The sequence below is a fragment of the Amblyomma maculatum genome, chromosome 9, assembly GCF_055883805.1.
Source record: "Amblyomma maculatum isolate TAMU_Amacu chromosome 9, ASM5588380v1, whole genome shotgun sequence".
Lineage (NCBI taxonomy): Eukaryota > Metazoa > Arthropoda > Arachnida > Ixodida > Ixodidae > Amblyomma > Amblyomma maculatum.
In genome coordinates, this window is record NC_139352.1 from 122,087,116 (window position 1) to 122,109,724 (window position 22,609).

General features: G+C 45.3%; 1 protein-coding gene across 6 annotated transcripts in view; it reads left to right on the top strand.

Moving 5' to 3' along the window:
• Positions 1–2,732, top strand: part of LOC146180290 (uncharacterized) — a 38,845-nt gene extending 36,113 nt beyond the window's left edge. The window contains exon 4 of one of the 6 annotated variants that reach the window (XR_014700814.1): positions 1,913–2,732. Coding sequence is in view for 3 of the 6 variants with exons in the window: in XM_084579506.1 (XP_084435632.1) it covers positions 1,403–1,502 (100 nt within the window). In the remaining 3 variants the exon portion in view is untranslated. Of the gene's footprint in view, positions 1–1,402; positions 1,535–1,912 lie in introns of those variants that run through there. The other 5 variants (XR_014700817.1, XR_014700815.1, XM_084579506.1 and 2 more) reach the window with 5 other exon arrangements.
• Positions 2,733–22,609: the final 19,877 nt, after the last annotated feature.

Consider the following 22,609-nt stretch of genomic DNA (forward strand, 5'->3'; position numbering starts at 1 on the left):
GGTGTTGTTTGGTTACTTTCCATGTGTCGTAATTGATCACTGTGCGTAATAATTTCAGATATAGTGTATAATTGCAATCAGTTGTTTATTTTCTGTAATGTATACAATATTGGTATGAATTAAGGGAAATTAATTGCACTGCATGTATTAATATGGTCAATGATTATCTGAATAATTAATTCACGTCTTCTCTTCCCATATTAATTGTTATTTTAAAAATAGTGGTTGCTTTTTTAATTGCCGTGGAATTTACATAGCAAAGTTAGAGCCAAGGTTGACATTGTACGAAACAGTCTTATCGCAAAGACATCTGCAAAAGCCACTATGGTGGCTGACCCTGGAATATCCTTTTGTATATTTGTTGATCTTGAGGATTTTGTAGCTTATATACCAAGAAATCCTTGTAGGTTGTGAGGTCCAATTCACACACACACACACACACACACACACACACACACACACACACACACACACACACACACACACACACACACACACACACACACACACACACACACACACACACACACACACACACACACACACACACACACACACACACACACACACACACACACACACACACACACACACACACACACACACACACACACACACACACACACACACACACACACACACACACACACACACACATATATAATTTATTATAACTATAAATGATATATAAATAAATTTATATTATCTGGGTGATGCATCTTTCCTATATATAGTCCTATATATACGATAGATGCATCACCCAGATAATTTGATATACCTACTGCATGTATACAATTTCAGCCTCTTTCAAAATTGACAGTTCATTCTAACCAATTTGGAGTGCCAAATTGGAAAAACTATTCCGACTGAAATTAAACGTTTTTCATTTTAGTCTGTTTATTTAGAGCCAGGAAAGCCGGTACCTACAAACGTGTTTAGTGAGCAGATAAACAATATCTTACAGGCTATCTACAAAATAACATGTTAGTACGTACGATATATGACACGTACCAAACAAAGATAGTGAAACGAGCCCGCGCTGTTCGTCACAATTAAATACGTTTGAGTTAAGGAAGCCAATGAATGGTCATATTTATGACCAAAGAAATATTAGGCGCGTGTTTATTTTCAATACTGTGGAAAAATGTAGTTTAACATTGTGGTTTCGCTGATATAGCAGGCAGTTCGGTAAATTACTTGTGAATTTTGAACAGTCCATTCAAAAGCCTTTCACATTACCAGCTGCACTTTCAAGGCAGTTGCTGAACTTCTCTACAGAATAAAAATATAAAAAAGAAGGTTGACCCGTTCAGAATTAAGGATTTGACATATTTATTACCTGAATACTGATCTATATCGGCAATTAGGTCGTGATGAGTTTGCTTTGCTCTTTGCACTGCAGAAAAGCCGCCGTCGTGTCTGAATGTTACAGCATTTTTTTTATGTTGCTTACCCGAGAACCGGCCTTCATATGTAAGTGTATCAATGTTGCTCTCAGCTGATTTGCCTCATTTTGCCCTTAGGCGCAGCCTGCTTGTAGGCTGTGTGTGTGTGTGTGTGTGTGTGTGTGTGTGTGTGTGTGTGTGTGTGTGTGTGTGTGTGTGTGTGTGTGTGTGTGTGTGTGTGTGTGTGTGTGTGTGTGTGTGTGTGTGTGTGTGTGTGTGTGTGTGTGTGTGTGTGTGTGTGCGTGTGCGCGCGCGCGCGTGCGCTGCGCCCCTTGACACCTATGTACTGCAGAGAAGCCACCAGAGCAGATGTTCATTTTAGTTCATGTCATGGGCCGCCGGGACTTCATGTTCTGCCTTCTGGCACATGCTTACGCTCACGTAATCTGTTAATTGTAAAAATATAAAAATAAAAACCGAGGTCAAGTTTTCTCACAGAGCTGTAAATACTCTTTCACACTTTCCAGAATGGAACGTTGTTGGGATGTCAGGATGACACCAGCATATATTGATGTTGGGACTTGATTCACAGGTGCCAACTCTGTAGCTAAAAAAGGCCTCGAATTCAACTGGCAAGAGTATTCTTACGCATCCATTGACCGTGGACCAGTGCACTTGTGCTATCGCTCGAAAACGTGAAAAATAAAGCAGGACGACTGTATAATACCCAGAAATGTGGCGCAATAAACACAAAAACATGCATGTGTTTGTGTTTGTTGCGCCACATTTCTGGGTATTATGCAGCACCAATTAACTAGCCCCTCAAGCTGTTATTTTCAGGATGACTGTGCTGTGTGTTTGGTTACTGGACAGTAGATATTTTCACAAGAGTCCATATAAGTAGAACCCCGCATAGTAAACTCTGATATAGTAAAGTGAAACCGAAGTCCCTGTTTATCTTCCATAGACAACTGTACAGTCGTGAGCGAAAGTGGTATACAATACTCAGCCAGTGACAGAGCTCGGGAAAACTGCGTAAAAATGCCACCTATACGACAGCGCAAGAGACAGCGACAGTGACACATGCATGTGGATAAAATGGGGCACTGCCACTATTGTTCCGATCACAGATAGCTGTTGCTAGATAAAGTAATTGGCATGCAGTTTTCGCGCGCTTCGCCACTGGCTGAGTGTTGTATACCACTTTTGCTCACGACTGTACATTTCTCCCCCTTTATAGTAAAGACATTTTTGGCAGACATCCGTTATAGTAACGTGCACCTGGTCGCGGCGACGACTCTCGCTCCCGCGCACTACCTAGAATCGCGTGGCAAATATATATTTTTTATTTGAAAACAAAAAAAAATGTCTTTTTTTTAAGTGGCTTTACCACCAGGCTAAGCAGATTCAGGAGAAGCCTACTTTACGGAAGCTTTGAAGCCATGAGGGAAAGCACGCAGGGCGTAGAAAAAAAAAAGTAAAGCTGTCTACAAACATGAAAAAGAGGCGGTGCGGTCCGTTCAGAAAGCAAAGGATAGTAAAAGTGCGGCAAGAAAAAGGGAAGGGGAGGAATTGGGCGAACATTCACAGCACAGTGCAGCACAAAGCATGAGGCAGCGGAGGTAAGAAGAAGAGGTGCAGCATGTGCGTTCTTGCAGCACTTGACTGCCACGCGCATTTATCATTTATTGCCTTTTAAAGGACAGGAACAGCAAAAAGTGACACCGTGTTCATGTAAAGCTTTGGTTTTCACATTAAGCCATACTTGGTTGTATTTGTAGCTACACTGTCCTCATGCTTAAAAAGTACTTCCACAAGATGTAAAAAATTTTTATAACTGAAAAAAGTTGCATGAAGAGATAAGGGAGAGATGGAAGGTATTTCAGTGTTTTTTTTTATTAAGCAACAAGACGTGTTTAGTAAGTGCCCATTTAACTACCAGGCAGCATCTTCAGAACCATGTCATCACCAACAACTGATATAGTAAAGATTTTTGCTGGTCCCAGTGACTTTACTGTAAAGGGGTCTACTTAAAGCAGGATGGCTGTGCTGTGTGTATAAATGTTTGGTTGCTGGACAGTAGATGCAGCAATTTCACAAGAGTCCATATAAGTAGAATCCTGCTATAGTAAACTTTGATATAGTAAAAACTCTGACATATAGTTAAGTGACTAGGGTACCTTGTCGCAAGAATGCACACAAAGACATATATACATTACTTTGGTTGTTTTTATTCTAAAAGTCACGCGAATTTGAAAAATTCCTTGATGCCAACAAAAACATGTTGCTGTAATCTGTGCAAGTTCAAAGTGTTGTAATGGTGCCTGCTGGCCACAAGGTCAAAAGGCAAGCACATGTTTAGTCGAAACTTTATGCAGTGACTAAGAAAATAATATACAGCTCAGAAGTATGCTTTTCTGTCGGCTAGCAGTATGTGCTCACATGCATGTCTCTTTAAGAACCCATTGGCAGTAAATTTACTGCCAGTAGATTACTATACCTGCAGCTGTATGCACTCACATATTGCATTTTGATAGGGTACACATTTCTGAATTTTGTACTTGGGGCAGAATTTTCTTGGATGGCAGTTTAATTAGACAGACTTGATTTTGGATTTCAGTTTTTCTTTTTTGGAACATATTATTTTCAATGATAGTTAACTTTCTTATCAGCAGTATAACATGCTACTCCTGTGTTGGTAAAGAAAGATCACTTGGGGTTTACTAGTTTAGTTTAACTTATGGGTTTAACATCCCAAAGCAACTCAGGCTATGAGACTTCATAGTGGAGTCCTCCGGAAATTTCAACCACCCGGCGTTTTATAACATGCACTGACATCGCTCAACACAAAGGTGCCCTGGTTTACCCATCGAAAAGAGGTCGCTGTGGCCTGGTACTTGGGGTTTACCTTAGCCTTTTTGCAGGAACAAGTATTCAATGTAAGGCTAGTTAATGCAAAAACAATCATACTTAGATCTGTACTCTAAAAAAAGAAATGCTGACCTTTTGCTGTTAAATATGTTTGAAAAAAATTATAAGTTTAATGTGCCTAAATCTAATAGAGCAATGAAAAACACTGGTTTGGCATAGTTTATCTTGATAGACGTTATATGTAGATGACGCCTGTATCTTTTTGCCTGCTGTTCCTTGCATCACTTAGCGCATGCTTCTCGGCATTTGACAACTGCCACAAAGGACCAGGCCTGCTATCTTGAAGCAAATTGAAGATCAGGACAGTTTACATGGTTAAACCACATGAGAACATATGTCGCTGCTGACGTCACACGCACATTTAATGCGAGCAAACACAAAGGCAGGTAAATTTAAGACAGATGATGTCACTGAAACAGCCGAAAAGTGGCCAGCCATGCCACCTGCCAGAGACACGGTGTGAAGTGGACCGTGATGTATGTTGTTCAAGCTGCCAGGAGTGACATAAATATAAAGACCAGCTTTAACCAAGCTGAATGAATGTGCTTGTGTGACCTAGGGTAGCATGTCTAGCCTGGGACCCAAGAGTCCTAGAAGGCTGGATTCTGATCTTACCCTCCCATCTCAATGGCGAAGCTAAATTTAGCAGCACTTGCCACTTCAACAATGACACGCGGTCTTGTGACATCACAGGAGTCACCTGTTCATGTCACCTGCCAACTGCAAGAGACATCCTCAGATGGTTGAAGACAAAGGCCACGGCATCAGACATACCTCACGTCTTTTTTATTTACCCCATGCTGTATAGCTTTTGCAGTAAATTTGAATTTGGCATATTTTTTTGCTTTTTCTTGGTTATTGAAAAGTCATTGTTAAAAAATGAAGGTGCCATTTAAAAGCACTTTATGAAGCAGAATGTGTATAATAGGTCACAATCTTCTGGCTCTTTTATGAGGCACAAAGAGCCCAAAGCTCAAAATGTATGTAAGGTGAGAATGGGTCTTGTCTGCTTCCCTGAGAAAATTTTTCAGCTTCACAAGTTCCCCATTGTGCAGCTTGACTGCACACCCCAAGGCATGGGGTCTTTTGACCAACCATGCAAATAACCTGCATGCAACAAGTGTGCTACGAAAGCTTTAGTAAAAGTTCATGAGGAATCTGTGCTTGGCTTAATGAATGATCAGTTGGCCTTGGTGACCCTGGCCCAGGACATTCTTGACACTTAGTAATGCGTTGAATAAAGTTGTTTCCTTCTCCGCCTGACTTACTGACTACTGCTGTCAAGCCTTATGGGCCACAATGTCATGCAAAAGGTGCTGTCACAGATACCAAAGCCAAGGGAGTAGACTGGGCATTGCCGCAAAAGCAAGCATTTTTGAAGAGTAACAGAATCATAGAAAGTTCCAGGCAACTCTACTCTTGCAGAAAATCAGGGATGCCATGGCACTCTCGGTGGGGTGGCACAAAAAAAAAATAGGGGAGGGTACTGCTCCTCATAACCATAATTCAAAAAAAAAAAAAAAAAAAGAACAATTGTAACAATGAGAGCTTCACATGCTTACCAGGAAGGAGGCATTATATGAAAGTGTTCTTCCTGTTAGGGCCCGAAAGGGGCTATCGAATAGCTTTGTAGATGGTGCCCGCATGCCACCGTCTGTCGCCTTCCTTTGCCATAGTCATTGCATACAGTGCTTTAGGAGTGTGCAGTAACTGTTTAAGCTTTGCAACCTGGCCCCAAAGTTGCAAGATCACGTGATTGGGTGGCAGCAGTGCCCTGAGCACTGCATGGGCTAGAGATGGCCTTAGAGCTTGGGTTTAAAGTTGCGGGCCCATACACAGAGTTTCAATGTCTAATTATATGGGGTTTTATGGCGCATAAGCAGCTGTGGCTATCATGCACCAAACACAAATGTCTGGGCTTTTGATTCATTATTGTTAAGTTAAGTACATGTACTTAGGGTGTTACAGCAGAGACATGGATGAAATAAACTATGGTGTGTGCCAAGAAAAAAGTCAAGTTTTATTCACCTATTTTTTTACTTATACCCTACCGCAGTGGCTCGGTGGTTAAGATGCTCAACCACTGAACCAGGGTACCGTGGTTTGACCGTAGGCGTGGCAGCCATGTTTGGATTGATGCAGAAAGCATAGCACCCATGTACTGTGCAGTCAATGCCTTTTGAAGTTAAAGGTGATCGAAATGATCCAGAACCCTCCCCTACAGTGTCCCTCATAGCCAAAGTTGGTCTAGAATGTATACAGCTGTTGTGCTTTTTGTCCGGTTTGATCATGAATTCAACCCATAAAACTCTTGATTAAAAAATTTAGTTCCACTGGCTGCGAGGATGTTTTAATATTTAGACATAGTAGGTCAAAAAATATGACTGAATAAATATGTTTAGTAAATGCTAAGTAATTTAATTGCATGTGTATGCAACCTTCTCCATTTAGGCTCTTGGAACATCCGATCACTGTTAAAAAGGGAGCAGATCAGTGTCACGCCTTAACAAAGGAGCACTATTTAATTATGTTTCATGGAAACCTGAAGTAAAAGCAGATAACCCTGTTGGTGGAAAGTCGTCCTAATAAATGGCCTCGCTGGTCAGCTCCAGTCCAGAATGAGGAGGCTCGACTATTCCTCCAGTAGGTGCACTGAACGGAGCACCTCTGCAACTTCAGCCAAGGAACAGGCCTACTGGTAAAGTTTACCAGATATGGTTCCCTCACCACTTTGGATGCACAATGTAGTGCCTGCCTATAACGGTCGTTTCTGTGTAGCAGCCGAGTGGTCTGGTTTACACTAGCTGTGTACATGTTCTGGTCTCACAGGAGAATGGCGAAGAAAGCGATTTACGCCAAAGGCTTGCTCTCGACAACACCATAAGCTAACTGGTCAAGTGAGTTGGTAAACAAGAACATAGATGTCATTTGCCCTGTGCAAACATCTTTAGCTATTTCCATCTGCTCGTACAAAATCGTGACTGCATGATGAAAAATATTGGTCAATGCAATTCACTGTCCTAGTCACCATGCAGCCACCACACAACGCACTATTTGAAGGTGAGCAAAAGTAAGGAACATCCCTTTAAACTGAACCGCTCAGAAATGTTCACGTCACTAAAGCCCGACTCTCGCATGTGACGATATGCACAAAAGGCCAGAAGGGCTATGTAATACTATATGCAAAAGACTGGCTCATTCCTACCAAATGCCTACACCTCAATTGCGCAATACTTTACATAACCAACTACTGTTCTGGAGCACCTGGGTTCGAGCCAAAGAAACATAAGGCAACTTGTAGCGTAGACAAGACAGCAACGCAGCAATTGACTGCTCCCCAGCCGTTCTGTATTTCACTTCCTCGTTTTCTTCCATGCACATGTGCAACAACACTTCGTCTTTATCACATTTCCACCGCACTTAAAAAAAAAAAAAAGCTTGCTAGCAAATGGCTAAATATCCTTTAATACATCACAGTCTTTTAAACCTTGCGGGAAGCTTCTTTTGACAAATGCTTCTGCAGGGAGAAGGAAGAGGAGTAGTAGTTGCTGCTGTTGAGGCACACTTGGGTTCAGGGAGGGTCTGTCGGTTCTGTGTCAGGCAAAGCCAGGAATGAGGAAGTTCCCAGGCTAACATCAGCGTTATTGGGGCTACGCGAGGTTGGACTCTGGTCTGCGTTTCTGGTACGTGGACTGGTCGACACTCGGGTGCAGTCAGTGGGCAACAAAATGTTAGCGAGGAGAGCCATCAGAGCTGAAGGCGGAGGTTGGCACTGAACTGCTTTCCTAACAGCTCATAATTTGGACGAGTGCCACACTCGCCCATCATCCAGCAGGTATGAGACTGGTCCAATTTGCTCCACAACTCTTCAAGGCTCCGAAACCGAGCAGCCAGCTTGCCTCGCACAATCGGCTTACGAACTCACACATAGTTGCCAATCTGAAAGTCGCAGTGCTTGGTTACACTCCGCTGGTCTGCATAAAGCTTATATTTGGCTTACTTCTGCTCTAGCCACTGGCATTAGAGCTTCAGCGCTCTTGTGCGATCAGTCGAGAAGCACTGATCTGGCAGGCACGCAACGTTAAGTCTTATGCGAGGCATCTGGCCATGAACTAGGATGGCTGGAGCGATTCCTGTCGTGGCATGTGGCGCACAGCGATAGACACAGAGTTCAATAATAGCTGTACGTAGGTTACGTCGCTCGCAAAGAGCCATCTGAACATATGCCCTGAAAACCTTATTAAACTGTCCTACAAGTCCATTGGCTTGGGGGTCATAAACTGAGGAGTAGCAGTTACGTATACCCCGAGGATGAGAATTGTGATCCGTGATCCAACACAATCTTTTCAGGGTAACCCTTGTGAACAAATGTACCTAGAAGCAATTCTTGAACTGTGGCAGTTGTGAAAGAAGCCTCCGGCCATTTACTGTAATAGTCAACGAGTGTTATAGCAAAGCGACAGTTACTAGGAGCTTGGTCGAAACGCCCCACGATGTCGATTGCAGGCTTATCCCAAAGCTTGTCTGGCAAAGCAACAGGTTGCAGAGGAACAGTGGAGACGTACAATAGCATCACTGCTGGAGGAATCATCTTCGACTTTCTGCACTTCACTGGAACGATCAGACGACTTGCAGATTCCAAATGGCCCACTTTGCCGCACCGACGACACTTCCGTTTGCGATTGGTTGGTTGCACAACTTTTTATTTCCATCGGAAATGGGCGTCCTCTTCCCCGCCCCCGGCACGCGTGCCGGGGAAGACGGAGAGTCGTGCGCCCGCGGATTAGAGGCTGGCTATTCTACTTGCGAGCTTGCCACGTGGAGTCGTTCGCCAGGTGGGTAGGAGAACCGCAGCGATAGCACGAGCGCTCCGGAAGTGCAGATGAAGATTTACATACGTGGCAACTGCATTTGATGCAAGGGACCTGAGGGACCCGTTATGATGTGCACTCGCATCTCACGCGCTGTACTGGAGCCACCTCTCCCGACAGCTCATTTGCTTCATGGCAAGCTTGCTGGCACTGTCTAGCAAAGGCCAGGGCGCGCGAGAAAGTCAAGAAGGAGATGGCGTTCACCGAAATGGTGACTAATGGTCTTCTTCACCAGCTGGTTCCTGATTTTGTAGTCTGCGAAGCTCCCAAAAAAACCGCAGTCGCCGACAAGGCTGCGAAGGGCAGCGATGTGTACTCATATGCCATCTCTCCGGCAGTTTGTACTCAGCGTTGAAAACGGTGGCGTGCGGCGATCACATTTATGGAAGATTTGTAGTGCGTCGCCAGTAAAAAGATAGCATCGTCACCGGAGTGTGAGGCAGCAGCGGTAGGCGCTGAAGGGGACGACGGCGACAATCTGTAGAAAATTCGCTGGCAGGATAGCCCTCTCCGGTTAGCAGAAGTGTGGAGGTATCTAGTGGAGGCACCAGACGCCAGCATGTAGTTGTGGAACGCCAGCCTCCATTACTCCCACGGAAGGGCGGAGGCGGCTGAAGACCCGAAAAGCTCATGATGGACGGTCAGCAGTCCACGCCGAAGTCCTGGTTTACGCTACCATCCTTGTCGCCAAAATATGTAGCATCTTTTTCTCGCTGTGCGCGTGCAACACTTCGTCTTTACCGCACAACTCACAAAACAAATGAACTCATGCGTACCAATAGCAATAATTAATACCGCCGCAACAAAATTAACGGCTTTAAAGCTATGACAACGAACAAATTTCACACAGATGAAACGCCACTCGGCTAAGGAGGCAATGCTAGGAATTGCACGCCTTGCAACGCGCCATTTTAAACGGAAGCGCACAACCACTGACGTCATCATGCACGGGTCACGTGAGTGTGACGTATTTCCGTGCGTGGCAGCAGGAGAAACGTGTGTGGGGTCGGCTGCTGCCACGGGCGTGGCTCTAGCCTCGGCCAAAATAAAAAAGGTGCTTGAAAGCAACAAAAAAGAAAAGCCTTTGTTGCAAGTGAAAACAAACAGAATTTATTTTTGAGCAAGAAGAGCGAGCAATAAAATCTCATAAACGTAATGGTTTTGTTAATACTACAAATTAAGTAAACCATTTTAAGTCAAGCAAAGCCAATCGCAGCCATGTCAGCCAAGCTGGCCATTCATTGTTCATTGGTTCACAGGAAGGCGCAGATCTGTCACATTTACTCTGTGGACACCTGAACCGCGCCGTAAGGGAAGGGATAAAGGTGGGAGTGAAAGTGGAAAAAGAGAAAAGGGAGCCGTAGTAGAGGGATACGGAGTAATTTCGACCACCTGGGGATCTTTAACGTGCGCCAAGCTGGCCAAGTGCTCTTAAATGGTGTTTTTTTGGTGATTCACCTGCGAGTTCACCTGCGTCAAATGGCAAAAATGAATCGAAGAACAGCAAGTTTGCTCTGCGATCATCTGCTGTACGCCGATTTGAGTTGGGCTGACATTGAGGAACTATTTCTGCCGTTGCCAGAAGTGATTTATCGACGACATGGCCGGCGGCAGTCTACTTCACGCAAAGGATGGTTCGACGTCGGAAGCATTGAAGACGACGTTTTTCGGAGAATGTTCCGTTTTGAAAAAGAAAACTTTGACGAATTGTCATCTGCTCTCCTACTTCCCGAAACAATTGAGAGCATTCAGGGAGTGCAAGTATCCGGCAAAGAAACTCTCCTGATTGCGTTGTGTTGCTACGCTGCTACCTATTGACTGCCTGACTACTGCTACTGTTCACATACAATCATGTGCCTTTAGACACATTACAAATTATTTTTTTACTCGTCATAACACAAAATACAATATAATTCATTACTTTGCGTGCATGTTTTGGAACAGTTAAATGTGGCTATATTTGACACATTTTGTTTTTTCTCTTAGTGTCATTGATGTTCAAGATGGCTGCGCCCAGTATAGCGAGCTCGCTATCTCCTCAGAATATCTCAGAGGTTTGTTTTGCTCCTCCCGGTTTGCAAAGCATTTCTTTTAAAATTAACCTTAAACGAGTGTGGAAACAGTTGCGCTGCAAGTTCACATTTTTTCCCAGCAATAGTGCTGAAGCGATGTTGGTTTTCTGATGACCACTTCAGGCACCGTCTGCTTCCACATTACGCAGGATTTTAAACTATTGGCTTTCGTGAATTGTCTTGTGCTTACGGAAATGCACTACAGATATTTATGTTCTGAATGTATGCGGTTTTCACGGACGCGGTCCGCTGTTACCATAGGGTGTCTACGGCTGTTGCCGCATGTGTTGCCCGCAAGTACTTGGCTTTGTCTAGTAGCATAATGTTGATCCGAGTTTTAAAGCGTCTGCCTGTCTGGTTTGACTGCACTGGCGCTAGATCCATATAGTTCTTTGGTGGTGCCACGAGATGTGCGTCATTAATTGAAGTTTCTACTGTTATACTTGTACTACTGCTTCGAGATTTGAGCGCTCATGCTTCAAACTGTTCGATTGAGGCTTGTGCTGTTGGGCAAGTTGGTTCGACTTCAAGGCCAACGACTCAATTTCGTCGTTGCCTTGGCGCTGGTTGCCTAAATCATTATTTTTTATCCTTTACTCTGTAAGCGGTCACACATCGATGATAAGTATTTTTGTGGGGGTTTGGTATGTCGTTGCTATATTTATTTGTAGCTGTGGGGCCGACCAGTTGTAACTTACTGCCTCCCCCATTAGATATCCACTGCAAGGCAGTACAAACTACAATCGAAACATGCAAATTCTAGCTTTGTAAAACATATGTACACTTGGTTAGCAAGCCTGGCTTTTTGCTTGATGGTAATAGAGTGTTTGTTTGTAAATAGATGAAGAGACGCAAAGTGGTTCGCTCTCCCTAAGCCAGGGAAGCCACATTTTGGTCAGTGTTTTTTTTTTTCTTTAGAAATAGCAATACAGCATACCCTACATACATACACCAGAGCAGATGCATGCAACTTTTTTTTTAAACCAAATTATAACAGCTCGTGCGTGCTGTTCAGATGTCATTGCCGTGCAGTAAACAAATTGAAGGAAATTACCTGTCTTTGTTGAAATTGTGTGTTCTTGTGTTTTTCATCGGTACATTAGAAAATCAATAGTGCTTCAATCAGTTTGACTTCTGCTGTGTAATTTAAGACGTCATAAAGTCCTTTTTAATTTAATACTGGAGTGCTCTGCCAGTAGTCATCTTAAATATTGTGGTTATCCAATCCTTTCATGCCACAACAAAAAGGAAACATACTAAATGTATATGCAGCATGAATGAAGACGAGAGTTCGGTTACTAAGAAAGGGGACAGCTGGACAACTGCCATAATGTGGGTACAGACCTCTTCAGACTTGAGTTGCAGGTAGGATATGGCCTACAAAGCACAGTTCAAGGAAGGATGCTGACAATTGTTTGTTGCTGCTAGGTTAAATGTACCTTTTTGGCCCAGAAACCATAGTCCCCAGAGTTCATAACATTTTCACAACCATTTCAAGCTTATTGGTTCCATCAAAACCTATGGTACCTACCAGGCTGTTTGATAACACACATCCACAAGCTTTTGTCTGTAGAGGGTGCTAGGAAGTTGCTAACAGATATGGCCTACAAAGCACAGTTAAAGGAAGGATACTGTCAAACGTTCATTGCTGCTAGGTTAAATGTACCTTTTTGGTCCAGAAACTGTAGTCACCCGAGTTCAAAGTGCATGAATGCATATTCATGTGACAGCCCCACGATGCCTTCCTTGTTCACTTCTGTAAGGGATGCCATAGAGAGTAGCAGCACAGTTGATTTCAGAACTCCTCAGGTGTGTCAATTAGTAATTTTATGAAGCTGGTATAATTTCATCTCAGTGTGACGTTTGTATCTTTTGATAACAGCTTTTACCGACAAAGACGAAGGACTTGCATGAGATCCTGCGTAGCCCCTGTGCTAATATTTTTTTAGCCTTTAATGACCGCACCCTAGAACTCAGTTTGACTGAGAAGGAAGTACTAAACGTTTTCAGGTATGTTGATGATTTTCTAATAGTTATTAAAGAACAGAAAGATTTGACCTACACAGATGCTGTAAGCCCAGTTTTAGCCAACTTTCAAGAAGAGGGGCAGGGATTGTGTTTTACCCGTGAACTCCCTTTGCGAGGATATTTTCAGTTTAAGTATAGATTTAAGTATTACCTTGGGCGAGCATCATGTGTGTTGGCAATACTCGCCTCGAGCACGGAAGGAGCTGCTGCCTTATTCCTCGGCTCATTCAAAGACTGTGAAACGCGCTATTGCTAACCTCTGGCTTGGGTCTGCTCTTGTGAAGTCGTGTGAACATACTATGCAGGCGAGCTTTGAAAAGCAAATGGATTGATTTGCTATGGCGGGGTTCCCAAGCTCGGTAATCACTGGTGATGCTGAAGCCTTCCTAAGGAAAACCAAACGTGTAATGTTCAAAAAGTCGTGCGAGACAAGAAAGTCAAGCGTGAAACCAGAAGTGGTACCCTATGTTCACAGGGTTCCGCACAATGTGAAAAAGGTTCCACGAAAGCTTGCACAACTATGCGCGCGCATTGCGAGCAATGAAAAGGAGGGCGCTTGCAGGAAAAAACATAGCAAGCAGTACGTGAAGTGCTGCATAGGAGTAGTATGTGAGATACCACTGGCCTGCGGAAAAGCCTATGTGGGCCAATCGAGGCGCCGTGTGAATGACCGTGCAGCTGAGCATGCACTATCACAAAAAAGGTGCACATCTTTCACAGCATTGTGCAAATTGCTTCGTGTGCGACCGAGCGGCAAAAAATGCACCGGGGGAAAAAATATGCGTGCACTGAAAGATATGTGAACCACGGCTTCATGAGATAAAGATTCTGGGCAGAAGTAGAGATTTGAAGGCACGCGAGATCTTGGAGGCGTTTCACATAAGAAAGAGAGGGAAAGCGTGTGAGTGGTACATCGGTTCACCTTTTCAAGACCGAGATGACATATCTTGAACGGTTTGCTTAATGCGTCGTGTTGTTGTTCATGCGCATGCCTTAAAATTTCTATATATTTGCTGCCTTGGCAGTGAATAAAGGCCAGATGAATTTAGCGCTCGTCCTGCGTCATTCTCTCTTGTGTCACTTCTTAGCACTATTATTTTCAGTCTCGAACAGTATGCACTATTTAGCTCAAACTGACATTCTTCTAAACCATTTAATCATGTTGGCTATAGGGGCCATATGTGACAGAAAATATATTTAGAAAGCTGTGTATTCATAAGTCACTGAGAACAAAATATATCAAAAAGGCTGCGTTAATCATATCTGGTTCACTTTTCATACCCTTCTACTTTAAGATGACAGACGTGGAGTACGACTGAAATCGACAATATGAAGGGATTGTCTGCCAACTTGAGCATCACAAGAATTTTGTACCTTTTTTCCAGCTTTACAGGACACAATAACAGATTTTTCTGCAGATAGTGACAGTGTAGGGCAGTATTGTTTATGCATCCAGAAATTACGACACCAGAGCTTAATGGTTTTTGCTTGGTGCATGTAAAGAAATGAGGCAGGAATAAGTTCTTAACAGAGGTCCATATTTTAAAGCAATGAAATTGCTCATGGATGTTTTTCTCAATGTGAAAAATACAAGTTTATGTTAATGAAGCAATGAAACTGAATTGAAAATGAAAAATAAGTTATGTATAAACAAAGACGGAAAGGAGAAGTAGAGAAAAAGGTAGGAAAGGAGAAGCTCGGAAGCACTTCACATTTTCCACTGTGGCCATGGAAAAAGTCTGGCTCTTCTGGACGATGACACCGTTTCCATCAACCTTAGCCTCAGATCATTTGTGCCAAATGAACACCTTACTGCAACATTTCTAACTAAATACCACTATTGATGATACGTCTATGGAAAAGTTTCGCTTCTCGTCTTGCAACTCATTACATGATGGAGCTGAAATATGTTCCGCTTATAATAAAGTTGGCTATGAGCTTCTCACACTTTTTGACAGTTTTCACTGGTGCAGTATGCTACTGTGAATGGTACAGGTGCCCAAATCTTTAACTGGCGTGTGCGAGCGGCGACTTTTCTGTGCGTCAGCGCCATATGACGGAGCGAAGTTGGAAACAGGATGAGGCTAAGCGCATGCTCACAAAGCACGCGCAGCTGGACGGAACAGCCTGGTAGACGACGCATCCAGCTGAGCGTGCTTTGTGAGCATGCGCTTAGCCTCATCCTGTTTCCAACTTCGCTCTGTCATAGGGCGCTGACGCACAGAAAAGTCGCCGCTCGCGCACGCCAGTTAAAGATTTGGGCGCCTGCACATCTGGGCACTCTATTGATGTGCACTCCATTGGTGTCTTATTCATCACATGCAGTGTTTATTCCCTTCAAATTTAATTTATCCTAAGAGTGGCACAAGGTTGCTGCTGCAAGGTGCATGATGCAAACCAGCAACTTTCACTTGATGTACTAGTGGTGAAAGTGTGTTGCTATTGCTAGGGGGAAGGACTATGCAACCAAGGCACAGCAGAAGCCAAATATTATAGTGATTGTGGATAATCCAGCCAGAATTCTAGTTCATCGGGACAGTTTGTCCATATCGTAACAGTAGCAACTAGTGGCTGCATGGGCAGCAAGAGCGCAGATATGCTGCAACGGTTAAAACATGCCAATGATAGTACCTTTTTTGCTTCATGCACATTGGCTACAAATGAATTACTTCTTCTCTATTCCTCTATGTGAAAACAGTCACTGACTTTGTTTCATGCATTCTGTCTCGCTTAACTGATCAGTATAGACATATACCTTCTCCGGACATGGCACTTTGGGCTGGTGGCAGAGAGAAATGGATTAATATATTGTAGCAACAAATTGTCATCACTTACTTTGCAAAAAAAAGAAACTTGCTTGTAGAAGTTGAACCCCTTATACCACACCAAAAGAGCAACAAAAAAGCTGTTTAGTAACCATGCAAATTAACGAAACAAAACTCGCGAGTGCAGTCAGAGGCAGCAGATGGCGACGGGGCATAACGCAAACAAGATTGTTCTGAAATGTGCCACATAGCTGTCATTTATCGAAAAAGTAGCATACAAAAACAATGTTTCATACTGTAAAGGTCACTTCCTCTGATGATCTCCAAATTTTGGAATTGGTTTCCAAGATCAAATAAAAAAGGGCGTGCATGTCATTCATGAAAGCGGACGAGTAACGAACTTCGTGCTTTACACATAACCAAACTTCAATCACAGCTGTTTCATTTAGAGCTTGCAGAAGCCGCACATTACTGTCAGTAGAACAAAACACGTCATCCCGAAAGCAGCCAAGTGCTTTTGGTCTCCGCACTTTCATTTCATTGTCGCCTTGCGAAATGCACAAATCACTCTCACTGCATGCACGGCGGAACGTGTCTGCACGCAGTAGAGGCGGTCAGAAAGCACAGCTGCGGACGGTTTGCTTTTTTTTTTAAAGGCAGGTCTTTTCTTCACCGGAGGGCGTAAGTAATACAGTCGTACCTTAGTGGGGATCTTGCCGAAATACAAGGCTTGGGTTACCTCATAAAATAGATCGCATTTCGGGGCCGATTTGCATGTAAGCGGTATGTAACAAACCTGCGTCTGAGCCACGAAGGGCTTCGTGGAGCGGCCTTGCGCCAGCGATTGAATCAATGCACAAATCGCATTTAGTTCATCCGGGGCAAGACAAGATGACTAGCCTCATGCGGTCTTTGGAGAAAACTCGCGGCACAAGTATAGCACAAGAGCGCGCACACACATCCACGCAACAACGCGCATCGCGCACTGCCACTGCTGCCACCACAACACGGGCGCCGAGAAGGTGTTGGCCGAGGCCCACGGGTCGCTAGCGTGGAATGGGGGTGTCGGCCGCAGCTCGTAGCAGCCAGCCGACGGCCTCTTCTCCCTCTCCATCTTCGTTTTCCCCCTCGCGCCGCATCCGTTTGTTGGGATCGGATATACGCTACCCGCGTAGCGGAATGGGGAACACGTCTGCGGGCGTCCCCTCCGTGCCGCTCTGCGGCTCGTCCGCTGTTTCGCCCCCTTCGCCCGCCGTCCGTAAAGACGCCGCCGCGGGCGAGTGGGGCACGGGATAGCGCGTCAGCTACCACGTTCGTTCTCCCCTGTAGATACTGCACCGAAAAGTCGAAATGCTGTACCAAGAGAGAATGGCGCGCCAGCCGGCTCGCAAGTTCAAGGAGCCGCATCAGCCAACTGAGCGCGCTTTCGGTCCGGTTTCCAGAGGGAGCCCGGCCGACGCCTCGCCGTTCCCCGAACAGAAATGACTGCAAGCGGGGTACGGGTGCTGTTGTGCGGAGATGCCGGCAGCGGCGGCGTCGCGCACATTGCTTCCGCAACGGCGTAAAGCTGAAACAGCGGAGGCATATGGTCAACGGTCGCACCGCAGGGTGGTCCGAAGAACCATGTAGCGTGTTTCAGTGCCTTTGCCGAGTGCCGCGCAGGGGGCGGCAGGCATGGCGCATGAGCTTGATCGTCAAGGCGACCGGCTCGGCCGATGTGCTGTCCAACGACTCATGGAGCCAGGGACAATTCACGTTGGGCGCCAGTTGTGGTTTCTACGTGGACATAGGCCACCAACCACCGCGGGTTCGAGCGTCGCGCGAGCCGAAGCCCCGATCAGCCGTCACCGCGCGCGCACTGAAACACTGCAGCGCGCACTCAACCTCCACCGGGAGGAGAGCACTTCGCTGCAAGGACACCAACCTCCAAGCTCACAAAGGAGACGTTTATTGAAACGCCATCCTCCAGCGGCACACACACACACACACGCACACCCATACACATATCTACAAACGCACATACGCACTCACATACACATATTTACAAAGCACATACACACACATACGCAGTCACCGTGTCAAGGGAGCGCGCGAGGAGCTAGGCTCCCCTGTGCGCACGAAGTGACACGGAGTGCGCGCCGCAAGCACGCAAGGGCGTGCTGTGATCTCTCTCGCAGTGACCAAAGGGTTCCTTTGAGAGAGTGTGGGCAACCACCGCAAGGTACGCCTGTCGCGGATCGTTGGATCCCGATCGACAGGCTCGAGCTTCGCTCACAGGTAAGACCCGGAGCAGACGAACTCGAGTACACACTGGTCTGCGCGGACAAAGGCCGGCAGACAAGAACAGTTGCGTACGCACCTTGCGATGTCTCGGAGGGGTCTCTCTCTGGGCTCCGCTCGGACAGTCGCGCGAGCGCGGCTGTCGAAGCGGTGCCGTGTTCCCGCCAAAAGGCGCCAATGAGAACAGCCACTGGGACGCCAGGGCGGAGCTGTGGCCCGAACGACAGTGACAAGTCGCTCGAGCCCCTCTCCGCCGCCTCAGGCGGGAGAAAGGGAACGGGGAGAAGTGGGAAGCGGGCGGCGGCCGCGCAAAAGGCAGCCGCAGCAAGCCCGAATCCCACAACGTGCCTGCATGGCATAGGAGTAATGTGCTTGACTCGTTATCTGTTTCATGCCTGTTTAGTACGGATGAATTACTCTAGCAGTTTTTAAATGGGCATAACAGGTTCAACTAGTCTAGGCTACACAGGTGTCGGCCTGCTGTGTTGCAGCTAGAGAAGAGATGCCATGTAACGTCAGTTGTCTGCTCTGTGTGAGGAGGGAGACAATGGCTGCCAACCACTCCACTCGGCGCACGGCACTCGGTTGGGGCTCCCAGCTGGCTGCTCCGATCGATGAGGATACGATGCATCGGTGTTGTAGCTTGCGCTATCAATGGGAGATTCTTGTTACAGTATAGAAGGCTTCCGGTGGGTCCGATTCTCATTTCCCCCTCCATCTCAAAGAAGCTGCTTGAGTCAGGAGTTCCAAGTCGGCCATGTCTTGTGGCTTCGTGGCGACAGACAACCTGCTGACCAGTCAGTGCACGGCTTCTCACCTGCCAACTGCTACCTGCCAGAGGCATGCCCATGATTTTTCGCTCACATCAATATTGCTGCAGTTGCTGGATTTTCTGGAAAACGAAGTCTTTAAGCTATCATATCAAAACAATGCCGCAGAAGCTAAATGCTACTTGGGCTCGAGGCAAGGCTGGCATTATGCAAAAAGGAACAGGGGCCAAATACATTGTAGGCTGAAGACCTCAGGAGCGAAGGACGAGACAGCTGATAAGGATCTAGACTAGAACAGACCAGCCAACTGTGGTTTCAAGTGCCACTGCCAGCCGGCGTCCTTTTTCATTTTTCCAGCGGCCATGCTTTGGCCGCAGTCTTTGCGCAGCCAGGGGAAGGCGCTACACCATGAAACTGTTTGATTTGGAACTGGCTCGCTTTGCCGCAATGTCATTTTGACATTGGCATAGGTGAGCAAACATTTTGGTAGGACAAAAAGGCAACAGCAGCCAATCGGCCATCGAGCGAGCTTTATTCTGCACTCACGAGAAGGTACCACTCAACTGAATTCGCGTGGGAAGCCTGTAAAACTTTTAAAATTTAATTTTAAAAACAAAATTTTTGCAGTGTTTTGCAGAAAATTTGCTTTCAGCGTTATGGAATGTGTCAGCATCATGAGCGAAAAATCACATGCCATTGCCAGAAAAAAATATGCATCTCAGTGCAAAAAACACAGGAAGAAAGGAGACAGACGCAGGGCAAATGCTTCAAAGGATGCAGGACGAAGCGTTCATCCTGCGCCTGTCTCCTTCCTTCATCCTGTGTTTTTGTACCCGCAGTCATCATACCAATACCAACTAGCCCGTCTTTCCACTTTAACTTTGTCAGAAAGTAGTTGGCAGCTGTCATGGCCGGGCGCTTACTGGGTGTCAGGTTGTCTTTATGGCAGAAGACTATACCGCATGGCCACTTTGGCAAGTGCTGCAAACTCAGACTTTGCCTTTGAGATAAGAGGGTGAGATCAGAATCCAGCCCTCCAAGACCCTTGGATCTTGAGTAGGACACACTGCTTCTAGGCCCAGGTAGGACAAAGGTCTCTCCCATATTTCTCGAATTAACCAGGTCCTGCACTAGTTGAATCCACTTGACCCCTGCAAATGTCTTAGCTTCATCAGTCCACTTAAGGGCAACGCTTGGCATCCGTTGGAAAAAGAAATTGTTACCTTTGCAAGCGGAAAGGACTATTCCAGTTAATGCAAGAAGGAAATGACCCCGAACTAAACATTGTCTTTGTTATGTCAGGCCCGCTGTAATGTTAATACTGTGTGGAAGTGGTGCTGTTGAACACAAGTGTGATGTGAGTGGTGCCCTAGGAGACCTAGCATATCATTGAAAAATGGGGGTAAATGTGCGTCAGTGCTTGAGAAAGTAGGTTTTGACATGTGGCAAATGCAACGACAATCAGGAAAATTTGTGAAGCATTTAACACAGCCCAGAAAGGCATTTTCATAGGTCCTTTATGACTATCATTCAGCAGGAAAGAATTCATGTTCATTGCGGGCACAGGCAAGCAAAAGAATGAAGCAGATGGACATGCTCAGAGGTATCGTCACACCCCTCACAAAGCTTCAAGAATTGCTTGATTAAGCTAGTACAGTCACAGTCTATAAAGTTGTCCTACCTGCTTGAAGCTGATAAACATGCTGAGCTGATGAGTGCTTCAATGGTAATATTCTAATGCAAGAAGTTCACGGAGGTGGTCTTTCTGAGCACTCAAGTCAAATTTCAAAGCTTTGCAGACAATGTTTAAAAAGTGCTCCTGGCAACTGCTCGCAATAAAATAAGGTGACGCCTCTCGTGCGCTCACTCTTCAATGATGTTATTGGGGTCTGCTGGGTGCACAAAATAACTGGACACTCCCAGGTGATGCAGGCAGGCAGGCGGGACAGGGCATGGTGGCATGCGCTGAGTTGATGGGGACAAGAGTAAATTTTTGCACCGATACGATCAGTGCTAATGCAGGTAGCTTGAAAATGTTTGCATTGCAGAGGTACTGATTGCTTGCACGCGTTTTCTAGTTTTAATAAATGGCTTTTCGTGGGCCCTTTCAGTAACAATTCTACAGCAATTATGTGCAAGACGAGACACTTATTTAACAAACACAGTTCCACTGTAAAAATATAAGAATGTAGCCTATACCATGTTTTGTCATAACCCACTAGGCACGTCAAGGTGTTAAATCATTTGCATGAAATGTCAACCACGATATTGCACATGAAAGAACTGAACAATTGACTGCTACAAACTTGGCTTGACACTGCATTTAATCTTTGTTTCATCAAGATTTCTGATAACAGGAAACTTTTTATGAGGCAGTTTGAGTCTAGAATCAATGTGTACCTGTTAGCAAGGTATGACTAATTGTACTGGTGTTATAAAATGCTTTGGAAGCAATAACGGGCACACAATGCATGCTCATAACTGGGAGGTGAAAGAAGTTTGCTTGTGAGAACTTTATGCAAAACTGTGCAAAATATGAGCGCTCGTTACATTTGTGCAGTTGTGGAAGAATTATTTCTTCCTTGTCCCTACATTTCACGCAATTACCTTTGAATCAAGACTGCTGAATAATTGAGCTATAATTCAGTTTGCAGCATGAAGTTCATACTTACCTAGAGAGCATGTACTATGGTTGCATTATCTAGCTCTCTTATTTTGCGCATTTTGAAATGCAGCTTTTGAAAGTTTTCACAAAGCCATGGCAGCACTCGCGCATCGTCAGAGTATCACCAACGAAACAGCCGCAGGCATCTGAAAAAAGCTGCAGTACGCTAGTCGTTTTAGGACAGCAGGCCCCGTCTCAAATATTAGGTTGTTTACAGCCTTGCCAGAGCCGTGTGCTTCGGAATAAGCCCTGAGCTGCGTTCTAGCTACAACACCCGTATGGAGTCCTAAACGAAGGGTCATCTTTTAGTTCTCACTGCATGGAACACACCGCGCCTACGCTGCTCGTCGTCCTCGGGTCTCCGTCCGCTGGTCCGAACCATGATCCACAGCCGAAGTTTACAACGTTCCTGATGATGAAAGCTCTATGGCTCCACTTTGATGATGTCCGAATTCAAAACCACCGTGTACAAGTTTCTTCCCGTGCTGCGCATGGTGGTGCTATAGTGAACTGTGGTGCGCCACAATGCGCCATGCTGCTAATGTCACTGTGGTTGCGTCGTGTTGCTACGTTGCTACGCTGCTACCTATTGACTGCCCGAAATACTGCTTCTGTTCACATACAATCATGTGCCTTTAGACACATTACAAATTATTTTGTTTACTCCTCATAACACAGAACACAATATAATTCACTACTTTGCGTGCATGTTTTGGAACAGTTAAATGTGGCTATATTTGACACATTTTGTTTTTTCTCTTAGTGTCATTGATGTTATTTTGCAAGATGGCTGCGCCCAGTATAGCGAGCTCGCTATCTCCTCAGAATATCTCAGAGGTTTG